At 43.3% G+C, this 17,299-nt stretch overlaps 1 protein-coding gene across 1 annotated transcript in view; it reads right to left on the reverse strand.

Annotated features, from left to right (window-relative positions):
• iqsec2a (IQ motif and Sec7 domain ArfGEF 2a) overlaps positions 1-17,299 on the reverse strand; it is a 61,069-nt gene that overhangs the window by 39,749 nt on the left and 4,021 nt on the right. The window contains exon 2 of the mRNA XM_077003649.1: positions 11,495-11,521. Within this exon, the coding sequence (XP_076859764.1) occupies positions 11,495-11,521 (27 nt within the window). The remainder of the gene's footprint in view (positions 1-11,494; positions 11,522-17,299) is intronic.

The following is a 17,299-nucleotide window of genomic DNA, read 5'->3' on the forward strand; positions in this document are numbered from 1 at the left end:
TGACGCATGTTCAGCACCAGTTGTTCGCATTTCAAAAAAACATTAAAACTGCAGTTTTACCATAGAAGGAAAATAAGTAAGTTTCCACTACAGAAAAAAAAGACAAAAAAAAAACAACAACAACAAAAAAAAAAAACAACTCACAATAATGAAAGCGTCATTAGCATTGAGTCTAAAGAACATGCACCGGAGTTTGAGAATCTCGCAGAGTTTGTAGATTTCATGTACATTAGGCTACTTATTTTGTGCAACAATAATGTTGTGAACCGCATAATTATGTGATTCTAGACAGACCTCCTCAGTGTGCACATGGACCTGTCGTTCATTTTTAAACGTCCTATTAGATGATAACTTTGTTCAGAATCCAGGTGCTAATTCTGTTCCATGCAGTGATCTCTAGTGTCAGTTCTGCTATTCTGTTGCAATTTTCCTTTTTTTGAAAGAATTGAGCAGTCATACCCTTACTTATCTATCTATCTGTGTGTGTGTTTGTGTGTGTGTGTGTGTGTGTGTGTGGGTTGGGTGATAGCACATGCTTGAATTAGAGATGAATTACCTACTTATGCATTTATATGTGTACGAGTGTTTGTGTGTGTATGTGTGTGTGTGTGTGTGTGTGTGTGTGTGTGTGTGTGTGTGTGTGTGTGAATGTGGGACAGAGAAGAGAGAGAGAGAGAGAGAGAGAGAGAGAGAGAGAGAGAACGAACTTGAATCAGAGATCAGAGGCTCATTTTGGAGAGATATGTAAGCTATCCCATCACCTCAAATCTCCTCAGCCAATGACATCAGACCCACTGTTGCTTCACCTAATTAACTGACATGCACAGCCTCAGGGTTGATTGGAGGGAATGCATAGCAATGAGCAGAATGGTCTGATTTACAAGAAAGCCAAACACCAACTTTATGCTTTAACTTGCATACCTGAGTGTGTACTTCAATACAAGATTTACATATTACTAGTATGCCAAGATCATTTTGTACGTAATATCATTCCGAAAATGTAATTCTTTAAAGATCAGGTTAAAAAAATTGGCTTTGAAGCACCAAGTCCAGTATGATCTAATTGCTCAACCCTGTTATAAAGTTAATGGAGGAGCCTTGTACTGCTAGGTCTAGAGGCTAATCTACTCTACACTGTGTTTCTCTCCACTGTCCACCCTTGCGGAAGAGGTCAATATAGTGTCCTGCACTGCATTATGTCCCTTACATTTGTGTGTGTTACATACAGTTCCTCGTCTCAAAGTGGACATTGTGTTAGAGAGTGGTGAGGGGACCACACACTGACATGAACGTTAGCACGTTAGCCTGCTCAGAGCAGCCATGGGAAGTGTACGGCACAAAATGGCTGACAGGGGTCAACGGCCCACATTGAGAGGAGAGCGCCTAGAAAGTTGGAAGGAAATAGGGAAACGAACAAAAGAAATATGATGAATAGTGAAGTTGTACATTCAATATGGCTTTCAGAGGGGTCCTGCCACACCTGCCCCTGTGGCCGACCTGACCGGGTGCACTCTACGTTAGCCATATAACTTGTTGTTTGATCATTCTTTGACGGGGAAGTAGATGGGCCAGCATCTGTTTTTTTTCCAATGGAGCTGAGGGCAAGGAGGCAATTATTGAGGAAAGTAAAACACACACACACACACACACACATACACACACACACACACACACACACACACACACACACGTTTCCTTTTTTTAACACATAGTGAGAGCAACACGGGACAGCACAACACAGACGACAGTGCAGCATCACAGCAGTTCAGCAGACAGAGCGGAACTTTCCAGAAAGCAGAAAAACCACAGGAGAAAGACAGAGAGAGAGAGAGAGAGAGAGAGAGAGAGAGAGAGAGAGAGAGAAAAGAAAATGAAAGGCGAGAGCAGTGATGGGAAGAGGGGCGGCGGCGGAGGTGGAGGTGGAGGTGGAGGAGGAGGGCTCGTGTCCTTTGTTGCGCTGTTGGTTTGTTTTCTGTCACTTAGTTTGTCACCTCTTCAGTTCACCCATAACTCCTAACCAAGTCCGGCTCCAGGTGCTTCAGGTTTGTGGTCTCTCTTTCCTCGCTCTTTCTTCCTTTCCTAAGCACTGAGGAGGCTTATGTCCGTTGGCAGAGAGGTGACAGGATGCAGGTGACATGCTAGTGCAAAAGAAGTGTTCTTTTGTTTCTGTTTTAGGTTTTTTTTTTTTTGGACACTTTCAGTCCAGTCAAGGCGAGTAATAAAGTCAACCAGCCGAGCAGATGCACGCAGTATGAGATCCACAATCCTACCAGCAAGCATTTACCCCGCTGATTCTTGGGAGGCGGGGCTAGAACAAAGGGAGGGCCATGGGGCGCTGGTTACCTAGAGGAGGGGCTACTGCACTCAGAGGCAGGGCAACAGAACTGATGGGCGATGTCATCGTCGTCCTCTTCTCTATGAACCGACAGGAAGACAAGCAGAGAGAGAGAGAGAGAGAGAGAGAGAGAGAGAGAGAGAGAGAGAGAGAGAGAGAGAGTTTCAGACACATAAAGAGGATGGAAGAGGATATGTGGCCATAGGAAGAGAAAGAGTGCTAGAGATGATTGTATGTATGTGGGAAATATTGACCACTCATTCTAATTTGCTTAAAACACCAAATTCTTATTGTGCTATCATGTTTTTAATTAAACTATTATTTATATGTGGTCAAATAAATCTATAATATTGTATTCCATAAACTAAGTTTTTGTTCAGCAGAAAACTGTTATGTATCACAACCACCAGATGGCAGCCTTATATCATTAGCTAATTTCATGCATTATATTTTCTATGAGCTCCACTACATTTTCTAACAGATAATTTAACTCAAACACTAATTAATTGCACAGGTGTTCTATTTAAAATGTATTTAACCATCAAAATGTCTCGAGTATACAAATGTTTCTTTAATTTGTTCCTTATGTAAAACACATCTAACTTAATTAATGTTGATTAGTAAATCAAGCCAGTCTCCTTTATAAATAAATGACAAATATGTATTTTTGTAAATCATTGATAAAATAATAGACTAAACAGAGATCCTCAGTGTGGAAGTGTGCAGATGGTAGAGTGAGGCAGAACTGATGATGTATGGGTCATGCACTGAGAGTGTGTGGGAGACTTCAGAGTGGGTTGGAGAGTGTTAGTGTGTGTGTGTGTGTGTGTGTGTGTGTGTGTGTGTGTGTGTGTGTGTGTGTGTGTGTGTGTGTGTGTGTGTGTGTGCAACATACACGAGGGAGCGAGGAGTATCATGGTCTGTGTGTGAGTGTGATTCATGCACCATGAGGTGGGAGGTACAGTGTTCAAATGGATGAGTGTGTGTGTGTGTGTGTGTATGTGTGTGTGTGTGTGTGTGTGTGTGTGTGTGTGTGTGTGTGTGTCCACTGGCAGAACTAATTTTGGTCAGTATTATTTAGGTGTGGATGCAGTAACTGTACACTGGGGAATGAGAGGCAGAAATAATTGAAGTAAATGAAAAAATGAAAGTGCTCGTTCAGGAGATGGCTTCATTGAGTAGCTCATCTCCGCATTCTCCACAAATCACGGAAGGAGATGACATTTTGGATCTTGTATGTTCTCTAAAGAGAACACTAGCTATAATCTTGCCATTTTCCTAAAGGTGACTACCACATTTTATATTAAAAGTAAAAATAGCAATAAACTGTAATTGTATTTTTCTAGGAGCATTATATAACAAACATTATTTGCGGTTGATGACAGTTATATCAATTCAGGAATAGTCTGCCAAAAATATATTATTCATGTCATTTTTGATTACTTTTGATGAGTATTTCAGCTCACAAAATAACTCAGTTGATTCCAATTCTGTTTATAACATTCATAGCAGAAGATTTAATAGAATAGGCATAGCATATGTACATTGCAGTACATTACCTATTTATATAGATATAGGGTGAACATTTAGAGAGGACCTATAAAGATTGTAAATACCTTAAAGTCAGGTTATATATTTATGTTAATATATCCTTATAATATTATATCAGATATTTTTAGCACTACACTTTTAGCACTACACTAGATATAATGATCAACTTTCTGGTGCTGTAGAGATGCCAAAATATTAAATCATAGGAATTTGTCTTCCTTAGCTGTCTTTAGCTATCTTAACTATCTTAACTGTTAAATGGTGAGACAGGTCTCATAGAAGTGTCCTTTCCTCCAGTGAGGCACTGTGGGTATTTGAGTCCCAAACCTTTAGCTAGTCTGATGTACGTGAGCAGAGAAGGGAGAGAGAGCTGGGAGGTGGAAGAGGTAGTGGTGGGGGTTGGGGTGGAGGGACAGGGAGAAGGGCTAGTTTGGAAGGGGGTGGGTGGGGGACTCCGGCCCTTACCTTGCCTGCTCCGGATGCCGGGCAGGGGGGAGGGCACATGGCGGCTTGGGCAGGAGGAGCCGCGCGGGGCAGCAGTACTGGTGATGGGTCGAGTGGCTGTTTGCGTTCAGACTGGTGTGGAAGGAGGTAGTAGCAGTAGTAGTAGCAGTAGTGGTGGTGGTAGGATTGGAACAAGTAGTAGTACAGGTGGGATAGGGTGGTGACCTGACAGAGAGAGAGAGAGAGAGAGAGAGAGAGAGAGAGAGAGAGAGAGAGAGAGAGAGAGAGAGAGAGAGAGAGAGAGAGAGTGAAGAGAGAGAGTGGAGGGGAGGATAGAGATAGACACAGGGAGAGGGAGAGAGAGAGAAAAAAAGTCAAGAAAGAAACAAAAGGAAACAGACAACAAAGACAGCCACATGCATACAGTACAAACACCTTTGCAGAAGCAGTTGAAGCACGGTTAAGCAGCATTATGTAGATAATGTTATGTTGCATTATGAAGCGATACATAAAATTAGATAAATCTAGTGTTTCTGATACACGTATACAGGCGCATAGGGCAGTACCAAGTCATAGGGTTATGCAGAGTTATGTAGGATTGTACTGAGCTTGTCTACATAATATAAGTTATGTAGAGTCATGTGACATTGTACAGTACACAGTACAAGAAAAAGTGGTTTGTTTGTTTTAGGTTTGTGCCTTATTGCACCTTTCACGCCTATGGAGAATAACAGACAATATTCATCACAAGAAAGCAACACTGGTCTGTTAAAAATGTCTACTATCGACGAAAGAAACATGTCTTACGTAAAAAAGTAAAAACGTACGTTGTATTTAAAAAGTCAACAGAGGATGGCGGTGAAGAGCGAACTGTCAGCGATCCTCGTATAGCGAATTAACTCGCTAACAGCTGAATAGATTCTGCAGGAACACGAATCTACGAATCGAACTGAAGAGCACATATACGTGTTCACCTTAAAACAGCTCACAAAAGTGACATATATGCAACGATCAGGACTGCAGTATGACAAAAAAGGGACGAACTAATAAATCATAAGGGAATGTAACCAACGCTCAGGATGACTGAAGTAATTACATGTTCATAAAGAGCTTGGAGTGCACAGTAATTACATTTAGACATATGCACCCGCACCTCTGTGCAATTAAGCTCATTTATTTATAAGCTATTTCTGATCTGTTTCTTATATAAGTTATGCAGAAGCAAATATGAAACATATTGGAGAGAATTTTTTTGATTGCTGTTAAAAATAATCGCTTTCATTATTTTTTTCAAATTTCCTTATATATACAGTCTATTCAAATTGCGGAATTTAAACGAAAAAACTGACCTCTACTGGCCACATAGAACAGTCAAACCTCTGTCCCTGAAAAATTATTGTCACCAGCCATCGTCTGCCTTTGGTGTAACCTTAAACCACGGTCACAGCAGCTGCTGTGGTTGATGTATTTTGCCTACTTTTCGTTTGTGATGACTATTTACCTATTGAATCTCGGAAGGCTTGCGTTTTACATGTGGGGCAACACTCAAAACAGGTAAATGTGAGCACTTCCTTCACCATACCGAGCCTTATTCTTCACTGGAGACCTGAATTATTTGGTGAGCCTCTACCACTGGCTACAAAATGTAATTTATTAAGGCTCACATTGAACATATCAAAGCACTTAGCAGCATCAGTAGCTAAAGCACACACAAAGACACACAGCGGGAGGGGGAAGGGGCCCAGAGAGGGATGCCAACTTAAACCTGGGACATAAGCAACAGAAATATAAACTCAAAAGAAAAGAGCCACAGTGGGAAAAGAGCAAGAAAGAAGAGGGAGGAGAGAGAGAGAAAAGGAGAAAAAGAGAAATAGAGCGAGATAGAGCAAGGGGTGAATGGATGAGTGCGACTGAAAGGAGTGACAGGATGGGCGTAAGGGATTGATGGAGAGATGCATGGAATGAAGGAGTGAAAAGATTGGAAAGAGTGTGTCCATATGCTGGCAGGTTGGAGAGGCAGTACGTCCTCCGGGAGGCTGGAGAGGAAGGGCGGGGCTGAGGCGAAAGGGCGGGGCTTCACGTGGAGGCACAACACATGTCGGGGCTAAAGGAGACTAAATGTGGCCGTTCGACAGAACTCTTCTCTTTCGGGCAGGGCGTTTTAACCAAGGCAGAGGGGAATTCATCTAAGGGCCTTCCTCGAGTCACACCGCTGCGTCCGCCATTGGCTCAGTCTTCATTGAGATGACACTGGCTCCGTCAGCTCACTTGGGTTACGCTAGAGAGTAGCTGTGATGTCCTGTTGCGAGAGAAACGATGAGGCTCGCAGCGCTAACGCTGATCATTCGGCCATGTTGAGACCTTGGGAATGAAGTTGATTTATAGAAAAGGTCTCTAAGTCATTAGCAAAATCTGCTGGTACATGACATCTAACAAGGGTCTTGTCTGACTACACACACACACAGGCACTCACACTGTCATTCACACACAGCCATGACCTTGTAGTCTGCTGAAGCTCCCCGCGACCTCCCAAAACGCGCCGACTGCTTCAGTTCTAATGACCGGAGGCATAACAACTCTTCATCATCTGACACTTGAACGATGAGCTCTGTTACTAGGTCAGATTCAAAACCTTTCTGAGAATGATGCAAGTCCTTCGAAAGAGAGCTGGCTTCCTGTGATGAACGGTCAAATGTCGCACGTCACTGTTAAATCGAACGTGATTTCAAAAGGCATCGTCACTTTCAGTAAAAGCAGCTCTCTCCACAAGTGCTGCCATCTGAATACAGGGTTTGATAGCCACCGTTGACACCCCTCCCAACACACACTCAAAGGTACGCACATAGACACACACACAAAGCACTTAACATTTAGATGTCAGCTGAATTACAGAGTTGATCGGTCTGAGAACACAGGTAAGGAGGTGGCACGACTGCTAGAGCTGGTTTGAATAAGCGTCTGGGCGTGTATAATGATATTCGAGCGTAAGTCTTACAGTATGTGTTTATATGTGTGACCCCCTCCCTTTTTGTAATTCATTTGATCTTTCGTGGTATCTATCCTCATGTCTTTTTGGTCTCGTTTGGTCATTGCTCTGTGTACAGTGCTCCTTTGGAAGAATTTCTTCGTTCGTTTCTCTCTCGTGACTCGCTACCCTCCTCTTCCTGCTCTATCGCTCCCCTTGCCTCTCCCTCCATCGCCCACACTGTTCTCCATGTAAACGCACTTGTGATAACTCTTCATGTTCCCACAGCAACCATTCTCTAGCTGAAACCCAGGAGTGAGAGAGAGAGATGCATAGAGAAATGAGGTAAGAGGACAGGAGAGTGAGAGAAAGAGAGAAAGAGAGAGAGAGAGACAGAGAGAGAGAAAAGAATCGGGGCACAGGGGACACAGGGGAGAAAAGTAGAGAGAAAAGGGGGTAGGAGAAAGACATGGGTGGAGGAAGATGGGGAAAGACTATATAGGAGAAGGAAGGAGACGAGGGAGAAAATGGGAGATCTGAGAGTAATGAGAAGCAAACGAATTCTACATGAACAAACAAGAGAATATCATTAACCCCGAACTGGTCTGAACTGTGATCACACGAAGCACCATCATCACTGGCAGAGGAAGGCTGACATACTTGCTGTCAGGAGGTCAGGGGTGATTGGATTCGGCGGCGATGTACTAGCCCCTCCCACTACGCCTCTCCGCCCCGTCTGTCCGATTTCACCCCAGACCGTGGCATCTGTATCGGCCAGACGCCGTTTCAAGCCGTGCTGTGCCAACATGCCACCGTGGTTCAGGCAGCTTGTCAATTTCTCCTCCAAATCATGCCAGCGATATTACCTCTGGAAGCGTCCGCCTATCATTTAATCTCGGAGGATGCCTCTCTGTCATGTCCACACGGCACGTGTTCCTGTCACTTAAGATGGAACTGAACTGGTGGAAAGCACCTTTGTAATTTGCTGATATAATTTGGCAGCTACCTGTTAGTATCAGGAAGGTCATTAGCAAATAAGTCAACGGTGACCAAAGTCGCCAGAGTCAGAGAAAGTTGGAGGAAATATCACAACATCAGAGCACAGTAACCCAAGATTAGGTTACTATTTACAGCTAAAAAATCATATTGGAACAAACAGTACAGTGGAAGATTTTCAACATTTTACTTCTGCTATATTCAGTAATGCAGACACATGGTGTGTTTAAAATGGTCGAAAGCACAAAAATCACAAAATGCAACACAGTGTACAAGCTTCTAGTCTGTATGCCGGGACTTTATAGGACTGTATGTTCAGAAATGTTACTCAATCCTAATAGCTACTCAACTCTAATAGCCCGAGGGCTGGTTCCTATAAGCCTTCCACCTTTCCTCCTTTCCACCTAAGATTGAGGCCATTAGTTTGCCCAGTGATTACACCAGTGGTTCCCAAACTTTTTCTGTCGTGCCCCCCTTTAGTAGATGAGAATAATTTGGTGCCCCCCCCATGCGCCCAATAATTTTTGTTGAGCGGGGGGGGGGGGGGGTGGCGATCGTAAGTTGTTGAGCGGGGGGGGGTGGCGATCGTAAGTTGTTGAGTGGGGGGGGGGGGGGGGCGATCTTAAGTTGTTGAGCGAGGGGGGGGGGGGGGGGGGGGGGGGGGGGGGGTTGATGCCGCGATAGCGGTCGATCGCCAGTAGTTAGCGATTTCAAACAGTACACCACCGACGTGCACATGTTTTACTTCCAACAACCTCCGCGCCCCCCCCCACTTTGGGAACCACTGGATTACACAAACCTGGACCAGGTGTTTATTCAAAGTCTAGAACTGAGATTGGAGATATACAGTCTCAGTGAGCCAGTAGTGTTGGGGTGTTGGTGATGGTACTGGCCAAAGTGGAGACCCACATCACACATCTTGAAGCCACCCTGACACAAAGTGTATGAGGACTTGGGCATAAGCTTGATGTGAGGACTTTGGCATAAGGACTTCTGCTAAATGGTTCATCTCACCAATGTCAAGAGGCCACCAACCACACGGTACACAACTGTAGTGTGCTATGATCCTCCAGCACTGGAGTCAAGGTGTTCTCTAAGGCGGTCCTTACACAAACCAATCCAAGAAAAGTAACATTTATATCACAGTGGAAAAAAATATTCTTCAACTTGAAGAACAGTTGAATGGTGTTGACAGACAGGAGTCATGGCCTTGGCGTAGTAAACTGCTTCTATGATAAAATCCTTAATTGAAGATGTTTCAGACTTCTCCACCCACTTCATACTGACACAACAACTATGCTTTGTATCCAACAAAACATCTACTGTATGTGAGTATGTCACCACGCACGCAGTCATTAGTGTAAGCGAGGCCTAAATGCTGCACAGTGCGTATGCATAAGCACGAAGATATATTTATTACCTTAACGGCGCACCATTAAACGCTAAATCATACGTGCTCTCCATTGCTTAGCTAACGGCTAGAGTTTAGGTACACATCAACACAAATGAACACTGCCACGCCAGTGTCTTTGGGGAATTTGCGGAGCGCCTAGTTATGTCACGTACAGTAACAACCGCAGCGAAGCGGCAAAGATCTCTCCTCTCCTGTTCTCACATCTGTACTCCCTCCACCTTCTCCTACAGGTCTCTCAGGCCGGGGGCGGATGGCGCATTGTGGAGGGACGGCCTCGGGGGCGTGCCGCCGTGCCACGGGAAGATCTGCGGCGAGCTCGCGCTCCTTCGTCAGTTCTTTCTTTCACGCTTGCGTACCCCACCCGCCTCCACCTTCAGTTCAGGGGGGAGTGAGCGCGAGGTGGGGTACGATTGTGCCAGCAGTGTCATTAATCGCAAGCAACCCTTTATTACAGTCCTTTGTTAACGATCAAGCACCAAGTGTAATTCAGAGAATGAAAGGCGGTCCGATTTATTGTCAAATATTATCGCGACATCGCCAAAAGAGGACAATTGCATTTTGCATAACAATATGAGCACGAGGATGCGCGATGCGCGAGGCAAGGACGAAAGCAGGCCGGGTGAGCGTAATTATTTAGAAGTGTGACATCATTTTGTCCTTGTCGAAAACTATGCAGTCTAGCCTTGTCCTTCTGCCATGTAGGGCAATGCAGGCAATAATATGCTACACAAACAAATTGTCCAAGGGATGACACACACCCACACACACACCCACTCACACATCCACACACGCGCACACACACACACACACACACACACACACACACACACAGGCATGCTTACTTTTTCCCTTTTTCTCTCTCTCTTTCATAATCACAGACTGAGAAACAGAAAAAGAGCGTGATAGAGAGAGCGAGAGAGAGAAAGGGAGAACAAGGTATGTGTGCAACTTTTCCTCTTTTTTTAGCAATGCAGTTCATCTACAGGCGTTGCCATGACAACCCATCATTTATCCTTCAGATCCATCGTTCATTTCCATCCAGAGGAGCCGTCATAAAGATGTTAGAGCGAGCCGGTTCGGGCCTAACCGCCTCCATCTCGCAGATACACCACAGCCAAGCCATTGTCCACACCAGCCACACCTCAGCGGTTAAAGAACACAGATCCGACTGCTGAGGTCACTGGATTATCATCGGTCAGAATTAAACAAAAAAACAGGCGCCCTCTGAACATCTGACTCAGCTGACGTTTCCTCTGGTCACCCAAACCCCCCGCCCCATCCGCCCCCCCTGCACTCTAAAGCTGTGTAACTGCTAATGTGTAATATGTGTACACCGGGTCCTTGGCTATACAAATATACGGACGCATTCTTGCACAGCATTGATTGCTACGGCAACAGCTAATGGGGAGTCTCATAAATGACGCATGCCCTTCCATGATGTCTTGACGGGTTATGTAAGACTTAGTCTTTCAAGCTTCCGGCACAAGGCTCTCAGAATCTCTCAATATCCATGACCTTTGGCATGCCAGACCCCTCATTATTCTAGTCCAGATGAAGGCGCTCCAGTGCAAGAGGTAATAAGTCATTATAATCAATGGCATGTCCCCTATGCATTCATTTTGACCCAGATAAGATAACGCACTGGAACACCGCTACGAGTAATAATCTTATCATGGACCAGTGCAGGCCTACATATGTCTTATCCAGCATTGTGAACACCATGGAGCAGATCTATGGAGGAAGAGAGAGGAAGGAGAATGAGGAGAGAGGGAACTGAAAAAGTACAGACCTGTCTTTGTTGGAGTCTCCATCTGGCCTACAGATCCAGCAGGGTGGAGGGAGGTGGGAGAGAGTACAGACACACACACACACACACACACACACACACAGACACACACACACACACACACACACAGACACACACAGGGACAAATGCGAGAGTGTCAATAACAGTACTAACTGTAAACGCAAACACATCCAACTGAACAGAAGCACGAACAACAATGGAACGAGCAATATTTAATATATTCTCATATTTTCAGCGGTTTAAACGCATATGATTATCCTGAGGTTACATATATAAAATACTAATCTGATGCTGTTATCATTTTGAAAGCCACAGTGATAATAATAACTCACGTTCACAGGAAAAGCAAATCAGCTAGAGTATGTTTTCCACTTAACGAACATGGAAAAAAGCAAGTGACACAATTCTAAGACTTAAAGATTATCTCCTCAAGATGTATTGAGGATGGGACAGTCAGAGAAAGGCAGCACGGGCGATTACAGTGCTGTCACCAACCACTCCAACCGCTAATAAGACGCTGAGCTGACAGTAAAAAGTGACGTTAAAAAATGACAGACAAGATGAACATATAAGGTTCTGTAAAATTTCATACAGAACCTTATATGGTCTAAATTAACCAATCAGGAATCCTCTCTATAAGGAGGCAGTCCTCCAGGCCCGTCAATCATTTCATGCTGGCATAGGCAACTCATGGATGGGTAGGCTGAAGGAGGGGCTTTGGTGAGATAGTTGGATGGAGGGCACGGAACTACACAGAGGTGGTGGACTCCTTCAGAGGCTAAGTCTAGTACAACTCAACAGAAAATACAAGCATGGCTTCACACAGCTCTAATGCTCAACCTCGATCTGATCTTTTTGCCTTGACCCTCAAATTTGACACTCAAATTTGCAAGTGGCCCATATTTGCATAAAAAAAACATCCAAATGAACTCATTCGCATATCAATTACGTCGTGCGCATGATCTGCATGCGCAACAACATAAAGTCAGATTCACAGAGCGGAACAAAACAACGGAATAAGGGTTTTGTTTGTTTGTTTGTTTCGGAGGTTGACATGCCGTTCTCCAGCTGTTGACGACTGAAGCAGGATGCTGAACGGTGCTAAGGGTTCGTGCTGTTTAAGGTACCTGTGCAGAGAGAAGTGGGAGAGCAGGACTGGATTTGGGACACTTCCACTTTGCAGGGAAACTAAAGTCTCAGACAAAAAAATATCTTTACATTCTCCTAAAATATCGAATGATTCTACTACTAAATTTAAATTGCCACGAGTAACAGAGACTTTTAGCAGAGCATATCAAATCTTGTAGCCAAAAAATTCATTTTCCCAAAGGTCTGCTACCCTATCATATTTGAATGGTTTAAGAAATGACAAGCATAGATCATGAAGTACAGCTATTCTACAAGGTAGTTTTGGTGCTACCAGAATACTGGCCTTCTACAGCACAAAACAGAAGGGCCTTGCTATCTTACAAAGAGAACAAAGCTAGCCAGATAGCTAGCGTGGATGTGTCTGTGCTGAAAGCACGTCTTGCTGTGTTGGTGGGGTTGGTGTTTCCCCTCTGTTGAGGTGATGGAGGGTGCATGTGAGGAGCATGCATGATGGCACGTTAATTACCCCCAAAAGGAGGACACCAAACCTCCAAAAGAATTAGATACAGGAAGGGGGATATCCAACTACAACACACATAATTAGAACCATAACCTACCTAGCTAACACAGCTGATCTAGAAGTCTGGGATCTAAATTAGTTTACTCACCAATCTTGGTACCTATGTGCTGTATTTAAGTTTAATACACAAAAAGGATCAAATTGATATCTCTTACTCTTTTAAAGGAAAAGATGTGCTAACCACCAAGTTCCTCGTTTTAATGATTTCACTCCATGTCAATCAACCTAACTGATGAGCTTTCAGACTTGCTTTGATTGGCTGGTAGGTGAAGAATAAAGTAATCTGTTAAACGAATGAAATACAAGGCATTTGCTTTGACATGTATGTGACCCAGTGATTTGCTAAAGTAACATTGATCAATGGAAACCAGTTCACTCCAGAAAGATGACAAATAGGTGTTTGTCTAGATCTTCTGACAGGCAGAGGGCAAGGACCTGATTAAACAGACGGTCTATCCTAAACTGGACATCTGGCCAGTCCGGAAGGATGGCATCTCTGGGGAAAAGTAAAGTAATGCCATTTTCTTGATGAAAATGAATCCAGCATGTGTGTTTTTTTTGTCTCATCCACAGCTGTGACATTTTTGCAGGTGTCTCTTGCTTCTCCTTGTATGTCCCAATCAGCCAATCAGGAATTACTTTAGCACACCAAGAGGTTTGTTTTGTGTGTGTGTGTGTTTATTAACTTCCATTAGGTTATATAACCAACAATTTATTTCAGACATATAAATACATTTTTATGATGCATTCAAGGTACTGAACATGGATGACTTTGGATTTGACTCAGTATGATTCAGTTGGTGCCTACTGGGTGCCAAATTTCAGTACTCAGTCCTAGACTCAACTCACCTTAAAACTGGAGGACAATATTATCTTAAAGTACAAAACAAAACACTTGGGAGCTTCCAGTGTCATTTAGTTCTTTGTTGAACTGTACTGAGATCTAAATCTGTCTTGCATGTGAGTCCCCGATTTAATCCCAATTAAGGCATTATTATGACGATGTCTCCATCGCTCTCTTTTCTGACACACCATATTTTACTCACTGTCTCCTATCCATGACACTAATTGCCACCTTTGGTGGACAAATGTTATTAATACTGTGCATGGTAATTATTCCAAGAAATAATCTGTCCCTTTTTCCCACAAGGAGCAGCAACATTACATTTCCTCATCTGCACATGTGGGGGGTCCACAGTTAAAAGACAGGCTTTGAGATGCTACCACCAGTGGCAATACATGTGACATCACTATTAACATTAGGCCAGTACAAATGAAGAAAGTTACACCTATATAGATTTACCTCAGGTATCACGGCTGCTGTAAGAAAATATTTGACTTGGGAATATCTATAAGATCTACTTGCTGAGTTTCTACTTTGTCTGGATTCACCTACAGACAAAGGTGAATGCAGAATTGGCAGAGGCTGGTTTAAGATCAGCTAGGCCGCTGGCTTGCCCAGGGTCTGGATCTGCGACATGCTCACACTGTCTAAAAAATTCTGTGCAAGGACATGATACAACCTGGAAGTTTCTACATTTGATTGTTATTGCAGGAGAATCTCCACAGAATTCATGCAAAATCTGCACTTTTGATCCATATAGTACTTTAAGTGTTTGTGCATGGATTCAAGAATTTGTTGTATGAAAGTTTTGGTTGACATAGGCTAATCTATCTCTTTCAGTGGAATGCTACCATTTAATGCAGCCACTTCTTGAACTGTACTTCTATTGAAAAGAAGTGACTGTTTCACAAATGTAGCTATAAAAAACTTAAGCTTTGAAACAAAAACATCTAAAAAAAAACAAAAAGGAAAGAAACCTTAAATGTGTAATCTAAATTTTGTTTAGAAAACTCTATTGTAAATCTAAGAACACACACCTACACATGTCCAGCGAATGCAATGAGCAAGGCAGCCAGCTCAGTTGCTAACATTGGTGACAACGTCTGTTTCTTGACTATAAAATAAGTAAACAGAATGTGGAAATATTGACACAATATGTTTTGATTTCTCACTACATGTCCAAATTGAGTTATAGAATCTCAGTTCTATAAAATATCTTGGTTCAAAGTGCGGCTTTTAAATGGTTGAAGTTCATATCCCAGTCCAGTGGAATTTGGCCGTTGCTACATTTCCGGTTTTACTAACCTCCATAAGGTTTTGTAGTTATGCGATAGTGTTATGCTCTGGCTTACAACATCTGTAAAATGTTCTCAGCTTCTGGTACTGTGGTTTGTTCTCTGGATGTGTGGGTTTGCATATCAGCCAGCCCAGATATGCTGCTCTCACACTAAGGCACAACAAACAATGATAGCATGCTACTATGACCTGCAACATGTTTAATATTGCTAGCATGATAAACTGAGGACTTCCTGCAAACATAATGTACCATACTGCAAATACTTTTCTGAATGTGTTAATTAACAATAAAAATTTTCTTCAAATTACCTTCACTGTATTCATTCTAAAAGTATAGTTTAGTTTTAAATACAGAATGCAATGGAAACAATTCACCTGAAAAGATTATACATTCAAGTAAATAGCCAATAGTTTAAGGTTGCCCAAGCATGTCTACTACACAATATACTGTAAGAAGAAAAAAATTGGTGCTATGTAAAATGTATTTAAAATATATTTTGGATATTTCAGTATAATCAGTATAATCAGATAAAAGCAAGTGACAGGAAAGACGCATTACAGGAGAATACAAAGAAAGGAGGAAAGAAAAAGAGAAATCACAAGATGAGTGAATGGTGAAAGCTACATGTCCCCTATGAGTCAAATGCAAATCAGGAGAAAAAAGGATTGCATGGTGGCATACCATCTGCTCAGAACAGAGGGAGGCAAGGAGGATGGAGAGAGGGAGTAAGAAGGAACAAAACACGGGACGAAAAGAAACAAAAATTGAGAAATGGTGTGGAAGAAACCCAACTGAATGCCACATTCAGCATGCTTTGGAAACACTGTTTGTCTTCACTGGAGAAGCCAAAACTCTCAAATCAAGCACCTAGGACAGATTAGCATCCAATTGTCAAATTAAGCTCCTAGGACAGATTAGCATCCAATTGTCAAATTAAGCACCTAGGACAAAATAGCATCGTTTTGTCATATCAAGCACATAGGACAGATTATCACTGCACTATGAGGGCCATTCCCCCGTTCTTTGTTGTCAGCTAATGCTAGCGTAACAGATGTTGGTCGCTGTGGCTCCGAGACCAAGCTTTTTGCTGCTTTTGTGTCTTGCTGGCTACACACAGTTCTAGCAAAGAGACATTGGTCTGTGCGCTCAGTACTCTCTAAGCCAGGCAATTCCCTGTGTGACTGAAACATGTGTCTTCAGTAAGCTATCAGCTGCCGGGACAGTCTGAGACTGAGGGATTTCGTGTTGAACATATGTGCTTTGCATGGAAGGCATTTGATGACACAGACAATAGTGATGCCTTGTATCTCCCGCCACAGATGGGTAAAGCACTCCATTTACCTGCTCGGTGGGATGCAGTTAGCCTGCCCCCAATATGCAAACACAAAGAGAGGCGTAAGAGAGACTGGAGATACAGACTGGGGGCTTCTATAAAGCACCCTTACCCATTGACCTCTCTACTACTTGCTTATATGCAAGTTCTAACATGTATGTTCTCTCGTTCTCTGCCTCCACTCCTCCTCTTCCTCTTCCTCTCTGCCTCCGTGCTTGTCTCCCACATGAGCCTGAACCACAATCTGACACTGCGCTGCATATTAATCACAACCTCACTCTCCTACACAACCAGTGCAAGTGCCACATATCGAACCGAATCTGCACAAAATGGCCCCGTGGCCCTTCCTCCTCAACCAGAAGCTGGCATCTCAGCCTCTCCCTATGGTATCTTTTGTGCACACGCGCTCAAACGTGCTCCTCAACGGAGAGATTGCCATCACACAATGGCAACATGTGGAAAGATCTGAAAGGAGTCTTTTGACATGGAGGGACAACATTTTGAACCTCTCATTCTCTCTGCGCATGTGTTAAGATTGTGTTGACACAGCACATTCTAACTTGAGGCTCTGCTGTTGACCAAGGAGCATGCGGCACTCATGAATGATGTGCAGGACGTCATGGTTCACGCTGCTACTTGACCCT

Source organism: Brachyhypopomus gauderio, chromosome 4, assembly GCF_052324685.1.
Source record: "Brachyhypopomus gauderio isolate BG-103 chromosome 4, BGAUD_0.2, whole genome shotgun sequence".
Taxonomy (NCBI): domain Eukaryota; kingdom Metazoa; phylum Chordata; class Actinopteri; order Gymnotiformes; family Hypopomidae; genus Brachyhypopomus; species Brachyhypopomus gauderio.